Raw genomic sequence first — 10,690 nt, forward strand, 5'->3', positions numbered from 1 at the left:
AGGCGCCTCTCTTTGTGCGGCCGCGCGGGCAGAGCTGCAGCGCCGGTGGGAGCCGGGGCGCCGGGGGGAAGCGGGCAGGCGATTGGCTGGGGGCGGCGGGGAGCGGAGTGCCGCGCGCTGCGATTGGCTGGGGGCGCTTGTGCTGGGTGCCGGGCCCGGTGGTTACTGGCCGGCCCGGGGGCTTAACAGGCCGCGGGGCACGTGCTTGGCGTCCGGGCTCGTCCGGGGGGGGGGTGCTCGGCGGGGATTGGCCGGGACCGGATGCGGAGCGCGCGGGGCAGCAATTGGCCAGGGAATGGATGCTGGCGTTCGCTGCGCGGCGATTGGCCGGGGAGCAGGTGTTCTGCGTGTGCTGGGTGGTGATTGGCTGGGGAGCAGGTGTTGTGTGTGTGTGTGCTGAGTGGTGACTGGCCAGGGAGCGGGCGCTCTGCGTGTGCTGCACAGTGATTGGCCAGCGAGTGGGCGCTCAGTGTGTGCTGGGTGGTGACTGGGTGGGGAGCAGGGAGCTTTGGCATTTCAATGCTGGGCGGTGATTGGCCAGGGAGCAGGTGTTATGCGTGTGCTGCACGGTGATTGGCTGGGGAGTGGGAGCTCTGCATGTGCTGCCCGGTGATTGGCTGGGGAGCAGGGGGCTTTGGCATTTCCATGGGGGGGGGTGGCCTGGGCCCCTGCTGCACTTGGAGCAGGGCTGTCCAGGCCGTTGCGGGGGGGGCTCCAAAGGAAGCGGGGAGCCCCAAGCAGAGGGCTAGCAGGGGCTGGGGTGGCTGCTTCTCCCATGCTGCCCCCCGGACAAGCCTGGGCACCTGGGTGCGTGGCCCCCTGTCCTCCGGCACTCACCGCGCCGCCGCCTCCTCTCCCCAGTGCAGGCTCTTTGCAAGCTCCGTTGGCTCCTGGCGCCGCGGCGTGGCTGCGGGTGCAGCGGGTGGCCCGAGATGCCCAAGCGCGGGAAGAAGCAGGGGGGAGGGGACAGCGGGGAGGAGCCCGAGGTCCCAGGTAAGAGTCCTCCCCGTCCCCCCCATGGATTCCCGTCCCCTGCCGTGCGAGCGCTGGAGCCCCCCGCCTTCTCTCCCCACAGAGCCCGAGGCGAAGAAGAATAAGAAAGAAGGAGCCAAAGGCGCCAAGGAGAAGGCTGTCGAGGGGCCGATCCTGTACCAGGACCCCCCGGACAAGCTCGCCTCCCCCAGTGGGAAGAGGTACACACTGAAGGTCACCTCCTGGAACGTGGACGGGCTCCGCGCGTGGTTCAAGAAGAAGGGGCTGGAGGTAAGAGCCGAGACAGGAGAGTCGTGCAGTACGTTCAGACCAGCCGCGCTCGCAAAGTAAGACTGGCCACGTCTGCAACGCACTTAGCACACAAGTAACTGGTGAACCGAGCCATGCATTCAGACCCGCCGAAGGTGCAGAGTAATTGCCGTTCAAAATGCATCTATCAAGAGATGGGGCAGGTTGCCTCCTTTCCCCCCTTTAAATTGATTGGGCCTCTAGCCATTCTTGAACAGCCGGCAGAGGTGGGAGGGATCAATTTGAATCTTGGATCTCCATCTTCCCGCTACGGTTGCTGGTATCGAGTCGGCGCTTGGAAATACATAACAACGCTATAGCTGGTTTCCGTTCAGTTTGAATACGAGCATGGAGCGAGGGCCACAGACTGCAGTGGTGTTGCTGGGGAGCGTCGGAGACGAGCGCTCGGAGCTGCAGCAGCCAAGAACTGTTTTACAGTGTAGCCTAGTAGCAAGAGCCCTGGCCGGGGTCACTGCAGTTCTCTTCCCTGTTTGGGCTGCTGGGCTGTTTTCAGCAAATTGCCACCCCTTGGCTCCTCCATTTCCCTTTCCAGGGTAGAAATAGTAACTTGTGCGTGTTTGGAGACATGCAGAAGGAGAACTTGGATTATTAACTTTTATTTTTGGCCAACAAAGTTTTGGGAAATGAGGTGGTTGGGGGTGTGTTCAAAAACTAGTAATAAATCAGCCTCTCATTTTATCAGGTTGGTTTTGAATTTACAGTTTGACTGCTTTCCCTCCCTCCCAAATCTGGTGAATGTTGACTTTTAGATGTTTGGGGTTTTCTCTCGACCACCCCCTTTCTTGATTTTTGCCACCAGGTTTAACTAACTAGCAGTTATGTCCTGGGGGCGGGGACGGGCAAGTTGCCCCTTTTTTTCCCTCAAATTGATTTGGCCTCTAGACATTTTTGAACAGCCAGCAGGGATCAGTTTTGAATCTTGGATCTCAGTCTTCCTGCTGCAGTTGCTGTCCAAAAAATATCTTTTTTTTTTTTTTTTCCCAAAAAACCCTCCCAATGCACTTTAGAGCTAATGAGAAGGTGGAGGGGGAGGATATTCCCTGCTGTGCTGCTATCATGCACTATTATACAGGTACAGTCGGGTCTTATGCTGGTTAGAAGCTCACTCCCAACACAGCTTCAACAGTATAAGAAACCTGCCTTGAGAGCAAAGGAGATGAGGCTTTTTGATCCTATGGGGCTGGTTTCAGCAACTCAGCCTTAGCTACAGAGCAATTAAAACAACACCTAGCACTACAGCAGGAGGATGACGCACAGCGAGGCCACAAGAGAAGGGGTAGGATGGGTATAGAGATGGGGGGTTGGGCCTAGTTCAGGAAGGGGAACAGAGTCCAGTGGATTATAACGGGGCTGAGGTTTATAGGATAGTCCAGGAGGACTCCTGGGAAGGGAGCTGCAGTAGCAGAGACGGGGAGAGTCTGGGAAATAGGTTTCTGTGTTTTAGATTTAGAGACCTGGGCTGGGGATAGAAGCCAGGAGTCCTGGCTGCCAGCCCAGCCCCCTTGACCAACCCAACCCTCCCCCACAGTGGGTGCGCGAAGAGGGCCCGGATGTGCTGTGCCTACAGGAGACAAAATGTGCAGAGAAGCTGCTGCCCCCTGAGATACGGGACATGCCCGAATACCCACACAAGTACTGGGCCTGCTCTGATGACAAAGAAGGCTATAGCGGGGTGGCCCTGCTCTCCAAGACCGAGCCGCTTAATGTCACCTACGGCATTGGTAAGGATCCCCCCCCAATCTCTGACCCTTAACATCCTCTAGCACCCCAGTTCTCCCCTTGGAGCCCACTTACCATGCTCCATCACCTCTGCCCCCTCACCCTCTGGTTGATTCCCTTTTTATTTATTTTTAATTGCCTTTTCTCGGCACTCTTTTGTCACCTTGGGCAAAAACAATGCTGCCTGATCCTGTGGCCAGGCTTCTTTGTGAACCTCTTTAAGATGGTGACCACTGTCCTTGACCTTTCAGTTGCTTGCAATCTCTGACTTTGACCCTCGTATCTGCATTCTTTTTCTTCTACCTCTGAACATGGGACCCATGCCTGTGGTCCCTGTAATTTCTCTTCCCCCAGCCTCCAAACATTTGCCCATTGAACCCTACCTGCTGGTGACCTTTCCATGAGATTTCTGGTACACCAAGCCTTCTCTTCTTGACTCCAGCCTGCACAGCCTTGACTTTTGTCCCTCCTCCCTTTACCCTATAACTGTCCCTTTGCTTCCCTCTTAACTGACTCTTAGATCACTTTCCCCAAGCCTTACATCTTTCCCCTTTTTACTTTCTGCCTCTGATTCAAGGACCCGTCCTAACATTTGACCTCAGCTGTACCCAGACACCTTTGATTGACCTGTGCCCTAACTTCTGACCTTTTACCAGCCCATGTCCTTTGTCTCTTCTGACCCTGAACCAATTCTGCATGTGCCCTCAGAGACTCCTGCCTTCTTTAGTCTCATGCCTCCCACTCCTACCATTCCTTTTGCCCCTTCTGACCTCTTCTCCCCAACAGGTGAGGAAGAGCATGACAAGGAGGGGCGGGTGATCACAGCTGAGTTCCCCTCACACTTCCTCGTTACCGCTTACGTGCCCAATGCAGGCCGGGGCCTGGTGCGCCTGGGGTACCGCCAGCAGTGGGATATTGCCTTCCGGGCCTACCTGAAAGGGCTGGATGCCCGCAAGCCTCTCATTCTGTGTGGGGACCTCAATGTGGCCCACAAGGAGATTGACCTCAAGAACCCCAAGGGCAACAAGAAGTCAGCTGGATTCACACCCCAGGAGCGCGAGGGCTTTGGGGAGCTGCTGGCAGCCGGCTTCCTCGACACCTTCCGTCACCTGTACCCAGACACGCCCTATGCCTACACCTTCTGGACCTACATGATGAACGCCCGCGCCAAGAACGTGGGCTGGCGCCTGGACTATTTCCTGGTATCGCAAAGCCTGCAAGGGGCTGTGTGTGACAGCAAGATTCGCACCCAGGTTATGGGCAGTGACCACTGCCCCATCACCCTCTATGTGGCCCTCTGAGCTGGGCTGGGGCCAATATGCCCTTACAGCCGCAGCACCCCAATGCTTTCTTACCCTTTATGTCCTTAGCAGCAGGGCTTGGGTCTGTAGCCTGAATGGTCCCTCTGTCCCCCTACAAGTCAGAGGTAGAAGGGGACTATATTCATCTTTCTCATTCTGATCAAGTCCTAATATGTCTCGTAAGCAGGACTTTGGCCTTTCGGCCTCTGTCTGGCCTTGGGACATACCCTTGACCTCTGTGCATCTACAGAGCCCCGTAAGACAGTAACGGCCACATGAGCAGAAGAATGGGCCTGTATGTCTTTGTAGAGCCCTATAAGAGCCATGGAGAGAGTATGGAGAAAAGGCCTTGTGCCAAGGTCAGGCGATGTCTCGCCCCAGGGGTACCTCCAGAGCAGTCCCAGTTCAACCCCCTGCACATGGGACAGCCAACTCTGAGGGTCCATGACCCCACAGCTCAGAGACCAAGAACCTGTGGCAAACATAGCCTGGGGACAATTACACTGCACCTTGTTCAGACCAGGACTCTGATCCTCCCGCACTGCCCAAGCCTTGCTGTGACCCCCAGTACCATCCCTAGCTCCCTCCCCCTGTAAGGGCCACTCTAGGATCTGCTTGTTTCTTTCTCCCCAAAATTCAGAGACCCTACTAATAATGGAGAAGTAGGGCACTATTTTTTACCTGTAAAATTAAGTAGGTCTCTTGCCTAAAAGCCAATGCCCCACTAGTGGGGGTTTCCCCAGTTGTGCTGGGGGCTGTATGTTGTTGCAAGAAGTATTGAATAAAACATATTTAAAACAAGCTGTTGCATCTCATCTTTCTGGAGGAAGGGAAAGTGGGCTCTGCCTCATTAGCTCTTTACAGGTAGGTCCCCTAAAGCTCCAGGGGAGGCATCCACCTGGTAAATGAACTGTACTGAGGTCCCTACATCAAATCCCAGCTCCTGTGTGGTGGGAGGGAAATAAATTTCTAGCCCATCAGCACAAATGGGGGAGAGGGAACGTGCCTCCGTTTGTAGAAAGCCTGAAATGCTGCTCTCAAGAAAACCCAGCAGAGTAGCGCCTGTTTGAATCTGCAGGAACTTTGAGGAAGCTGCTCCGAAGGGAGAAGTTCTCAGACTGTTATTGAAACGAGAGTCATGCCTGATCCCCAAGCTGAGATGGGAGTGCCCTGATACAGAAACAGCTTGCATGGTTTATAGAGAACCTGTAAACCATGGGCCACTTTTTGAGGCGGGGGGCAGGGAGGTGGACAAGGCGCACACAAATGTAACAGCAAGGAACAACAGCCCTATCGGGGTCAAAATCATGATCTGGTCTTGCTTAGACAGCCAGCCTCTGCCTACTACGATGAGCACACCTGACTTGGCCCTTTGCCTCATTAGCACAAACCAGAACCAGGGGTCCTGCTGCTACACCACATGAAGGGCAGACCTCTGGGGAAGCAGCTGTACAATCCCCCTCTGGCTAAGCAAGCTACTGTCCTCTGGAGTCCAGTTCTCGAGTTGGGAACAGGAGGGCACCAGAAGCTGAGACAATTCTGGCTGTAAGGAAGTCCACACCTACCCCATAAAGTATCCTAGCTCTGCTACAGGAGGAAAAACAGGCCAATCTCCACCCCCACCCCTTCCATACCCTCCCAACAGGCATAGCACACAAAGCCCCCTCCCATTAACCAGATGAATACAGTGCCCTTCATGAATCCACCCCACCTGCTCTGAAACACTCACCCCATAGTAAAGAGGTTGCAGAAAGGACTAAGAAGGGTCCATTAGAAGCCAACTCCATCTCCTGTTCCCCAGGGGATGGTGGCTCTGATCCGGGGGACTGGCTGAAGCAGGAACACAGGACTTTTCCAGTTTTGGAGGGGAGTTAGAGGCCCTGTATCTGCAGCCTCTGGGGTGTAGCAGGTTTGTGTATTCTCAGCCAAGATTGTAGCAGAAAAGTGTAAAAGAAGGCCTCAGGGACCCATACCAGACAAGAAGGGGGGGAAAAAAAAAAGGCAGTCCTAGGGAAAGAGAAGTGACCCAGACATCCTTGAGACATGTGAAATCTTCTTTATTTACAGTCAGATCATCTGTCAGTTTGTCTGTCCCTGGGGTTGGGAAAGACACAAACCCAATTTAAATTAGCACTGCACAGGGAGGGGACAAACCCTCGGAAAGAGCAAGAGCAAAGGGTGGAGCTTAAATAGTAATATACAGGGATGGGTTATGTACAAGCCAAAAGCGGTATCCAGTTTGTCCATGTGAGCTTGGCAGGAACGGGCTGGCCCCGGGACATGTGGAGATCAGGAGGGGGTGGGAGAGGAGCCCCAAGTCCTGCCACTCACCCAGCCATGGATCACCAAGGAACTGAGGCCTGACACTTTCCATCCCCCTGCTCTGGAACAGGAAGTGCTGGTCACTCCCCCAAAAGAGATGCTACCCCAGAAGGAAGTGATACTAGCCAAGATGATCACCCTTCCCTCTCAACCTCCATTTGTGTCTGCTCCAGAGGAACAAAAAGGCATGAGGGAGGAGAGGTCTCTCCCCAAACCTTCCTCCCAAGCAGTTCCTCAAAAGAAGCCCTAAAAGAGGAGGGGAAAAAAAGAAAAGAAAGGAGGAAGATGATCCCCAATCCCATTCCACCCTCACCCAAGATATGGTGTGGTGCCCCAGAAGCGCAGAAGTCCAGGGGCACAATAGGAAGGGGATGCTACTATGGTGGTCAAACCCAGCAGCAGGAAGGGAAGGCCCTGGGGCCTTCCTTGTCCATTGTGCCCGAGGGAGATGTGAGAGGTTCAGGATGGGGCAGCCCTCTTTCTTTGGGAATGTGCAACCAGACTACCCAAGGAGCAAGGGGAAGAGCACAGGAAGCAGCTTCTGCCACCACCATCAGCAACAGCCCCTGGGCCTCCCCAGCACAGAGACACCAGCTGCAGCCCTAGGATGCCCCACAGAAATGCTACATTTGGTCCCTTGACAGAAGACAAGCGGGGGGCAGAAGGGTGCTAGGTAAGGGAACGGGGAATTTGGGGCCCCTCATCAGCCCCCAACAAACATTGTGGAATGTTCTCCAACCTCCTACTCATTTTCAGCACACCCACCACACATGCAGACATCATAGCTGTACTCCCCGCTCCCTCCTCCCGCTCAAGAGCTCTTCAGTGACCAGAACTACCGTTTCTTCCTCTCGCGTAAAAGCTGGTGCCACTGTGAGCCATCTCTTGTTTGAGGGGTGGATCCCAGCTGAGCCACTGTGGTTTGGCTTCCTCTTTGTCCATGCAGGGCTACCCCTTGAGCCAGTCCCTGGTCTTGGCAACAGGTTCCAGCTAAGCAACTGTTGTCCAAGTGTTCCTGGCATCGGCAGGGTCATGTCCTCCTAGCCTCAGGGTTTCATCAGTCAGAGACCTCTTCCTTGTGAAGCCCACCTGCCCTTCCTGGCTTTGGCAGAGGTGGGGGAAAAGAGGAGCATGACCACGGCGAGGGGTTCAAAGAGAAGGCTGGACGGTTGGATGATAGCTGGAAGGAAGCAGTAGGGCAGGGGACCCTGCACATGGTGTAGTGCTAGAGGGGGGGATGATGGCGACCAACTGGAGGGAAACGTTGGGTAGGAGGCGGCTCAGGAGAAGTTCTGGACCGGGTGGCTGACTTTCATGCAAGCCCAATACATGGCCCGGCCCAGGCATACCACAGCTAGAAGAATGACCAGTGCCCAGGAGGCATAGATCCCGCCATATCGACGGGCGTGCTTCCACGTGCCAAACTGTAGAGACAGAGACAGAAAGACAGCCCGGGTCAGGATATCCAGCCAACAGCTTAGAGCACGGCAGCCCCAGGTTCCAGCCCAACTCTGGAGGGAGTGGGCATCTACTGCTCAGCACAGGAGATGAGGAACTAGGATTCCTGCTTCTGGTCCTAGATGTCTGAGAAGGAATTTCAGGTTCCCACCCCTGGGTAGGCCAAGACTCAGCCCCAGCTCTCAGCCCTGGGAGGAACGAGGGGAAGAGGTTTGAAGCACCGGTAGTTCCACCCTTTCACCTAGACACTCACTGCTAGGCCCGTGGCAGTCGCAGCCATTATTACACCTAGGAGAAAGCAGCAGATACATCTCTTCCGGGGATACCTGCGCCCAATAGATGATCTGGAAGAAAACAGAGTGGAGCGTGAGATGTCCAACCCCTATTCTAAACCAACTAAAAAGTCTCATTCCTTTTGCAAAGCTGGAGGCAGAATGCAGAAGACCTGGCTCCCAGCCCCCAGGTCGATTCACACAGTTGCTGCATTCCCTGGACCTCTAGGGTCATTATGTGCATTCCAACAATCCCACCCCACCAAGCAGGGCTCTCTGCAGTCTAGTCCTGCACAGGAACAGGGGGTCCAACTGTGACAAGCAATAAGTCACTTACACCTTACGGCAGTGTGGGCAGCGAGCTAAAGTGCGGTCTGTGAACTCCGTCCACTGGAAAAGAAGAGATACAAAAGGAAGTTTAATATGCATATAGGACTTTCCAAGCTTCAACACGCCTAATCCATTAGTCCCCTCTCTTTTTAAAAAGGACTGAAAGATAAAAACAAAGACCACCACAGGTTTTAAGATTTCTTTGATAAATAAACTTTTTTTTTTCAAATGAAGTCTAAATGTAATGCAAATCTATTACAGGCTAAACTAAGGAGTCACCTTATGTAAGAGCCTAAGAACTACCCTTTATTCTCACTCAGCATCCTGTGTGTCACAGTGGCAGAGAGTGGATGCTGAAAGGGTGTAACCAGCAAACTGGGTATAACCAGGGTTCCTCCCCCCCACCTCCATGCTCACTCACGGCCTCCAGCATTTAAGGTCTCGGAAGTTCCGATTCAGAGGCTGCATCATCCCTAACTCCTGTGCTCAACAGCTACTGATACCCGTTTCCTCCAAGAATTTATCCAATCCTTTCACCGCTCCCCATTTCAGGAGCACGCACGCATGCACGCACACAGGTATTGTGTTCAGGGCTTCATGCAGAGGAGAATACAGGGGTTGAGCTACAGAAGACAAGTCACTAGTAAAGCTGGCACAAGGGTTATTAAGATCCACCCTCTGACACCAGGAGGCACCGTCAGGATCATCCGCCAAGCCCAGCTGGGGCGGGTCCATACTTGGATCCTTCTCCTTACATCAGCAATTGAACACACCAAAATTGTCCCAAATTTAGCATGAAGGTTTATTTACTAGTAACCATTAAAAAAAATTCCAGATGTGCATCAACCAAATGATACAAAAAACTAGAACTCTTGGTTCCAAAATGATACCTTTTATTAGATCAACTGGAAAATGGCAAGAAAATTGTACTTTTCTGCAAGCTTTCGGGACACCACCAAATGATACAGCACTTTTTACTTTGTGTGCGCGCGCATGGGAAATCTACCAGAACAGACTCATACACCCACCCTCCGCGTGCCGACTCTCTCTTCCCTCTCCCTGCAGGGAAGTAATACATCCAGACGCCAACTGGGAGCCAGGATTTCCCCATCCCCAACTCCTCTTGGACCCCAGCTTACCAAGAAGGTATTCTTGCAGTGCCCACAAATAACACGCACTCCCACGGGCTGAGGCTCAGGGCTCAAGGGGCCGGGGTGCACCGGGCCCAGGTTAATGATTCTTTTACTGTGGGCAGAGAAAAACGTGCATTTAACCGGGTCTTCCCCCCGCAAGTGCCTCTCGCCCTTCTCGGGACCTAGAACCACCCTGACACCGTCCCCGAGGCAAGCCTCCTTCTTCGCTGTCTCTCACCAGTACGGCCGGGGGCAGGCAATGCGCTGAGACGTCACCTTGCAGATGAGCAAGCAGTTGCAGGGGCACCGCACGTACTTCTTCCCCGGGGGCGCGTTCTTGATGGGCTGGGGCAGGAAGGGGATTCGGGTGAGTGCCCGCAACGTGCTCACGTCCAGGCCTGGCTCTGGAGAGGAGGAGCCCGGGCAAGGGGGGGTGGCCATGGCCCAGCTGGGGACAGGGACTCACGGTGGCCTCGTTGCAGACGCTGCACTTGACCACGTGCTGGTGCATCTTGCCCTCCACGTTGATGAGGCTCTGGCAGACGCGGCAGTTGATCATGGGGGCGCTGCCGCTGTCGGGGCTGGTCAGGGGCGAGTAGGGCGGTGGGTCCTCGCCAGGCAGCACGGCCGGGTGCCCCTCCGGGAAGGGCGGGAAACCTACAAAGTGTGTGGGGGGAGGGGGGAGACCAGGTGCCACTTGGTGCAGCCCTCCCCCACCCTCCCAAGACCACGCCCCCTCGCGTGTACCCACGCCCCTACAGACGCCCCACCCCCTCGCGCGCAGCCACGCCCCCCGGGCGCTCACCCTGCGGCGGGGCGGGCTTGGCCCCCGCGGGGCCCCACTGCGGCGGGA

At 55.0% G+C, this 10,690-nt stretch overlaps 2 protein-coding genes across 3 annotated transcripts in view; one reads left to right on the plus strand and one right to left on the minus strand.

Moving 5' to 3' along the window:
* The first annotated feature begins 6 nt into the window (after positions 1–6).
* APEX1 (apurinic/apyrimidinic endodeoxyribonuclease 1) lies at positions 7–5,123 on the plus strand. Of its 2 annotated transcripts, none has more exons than XM_019513228.1 (5): positions 7–45; positions 862–993; positions 1,076–1,263; positions 2,831–3,023; positions 3,808–5,123. In XM_019513228.1, exons 2-5 carry the CDS (start codon positions 933–935, stop codon positions 4,320–4,322), a joined length of 957 nt encoding a protein of 318 aa, XP_019368773.1. In that variant the 5' UTR covers positions 7–45; positions 862–932; the 3' UTR covers positions 4,323–5,123. The 2 variants fall into 2 exon arrangements, with proteins under 2 accessions (XP_019368773.1, XP_019368774.1); XM_019513229.1 differs by having other exon boundaries at positions 867–993.
* A 1,235-nt stretch (positions 5,124–6,358) lies between these two features.
* The window catches only part of TMEM55B (transmembrane protein 55B), a 4,437-nt gene continuing 105 nt past the window's right edge, over positions 6,359–10,690 (minus strand). Inside the window, exons 2-8 of the mRNA XM_019513128.1 lie at positions 10,643–10,687; positions 10,304–10,494; positions 10,076–10,182; positions 9,844–9,949; positions 8,712–8,764; positions 8,356–8,446; positions 6,359–8,068 (exon numbers count right to left, since the gene is read on the minus strand). Coding sequence (XP_019368673.1) covers positions 7,925–8,068; positions 8,356–8,446; positions 8,712–8,764; positions 9,844–9,949; positions 10,076–10,182; positions 10,304–10,494; positions 10,643–10,687 — 737 coding nt within the window. The 3' untranslated portion in view covers positions 6,359–7,924. The remainder of the gene's footprint in view (positions 8,069–8,355; positions 8,447–8,711; positions 8,765–9,843; positions 9,950–10,075; positions 10,183–10,303; positions 10,495–10,642; positions 10,688–10,690) is intronic.

Source organism: Gavialis gangeticus, unplaced genomic scaffold (assembly GCF_001723915.1).
Source record: "Gavialis gangeticus isolate Ggan-Ray unplaced genomic scaffold, GavGan_comp1, whole genome shotgun sequence".
Taxonomy (NCBI): domain Eukaryota; kingdom Metazoa; phylum Chordata; order Crocodylia; family Gavialidae; genus Gavialis; species Gavialis gangeticus.

Coding starts and splice junctions, on each gene's coding strand:
- APEX1 (XM_019513228.1), top strand. CDS start 933: ATGCCCAAGCGCGGGAAGAAGCAGGGGGGAGGGGACAGCGGGGAGGAG. Junction 994..1,075: donor GGAGGAGCCCGAGGTCCCAG/GTAAGAGTCCTC, acceptor CTCTCCCCACAG/AGCCCGAGGCGAAGAAGAAT. Junction 3,024..3,807: donor TAATGTCACCTACGGCATTG/GTAAGGATCCCC, acceptor TCTCCCCAACAG/GTGAGGAAGAGCATGACAAG.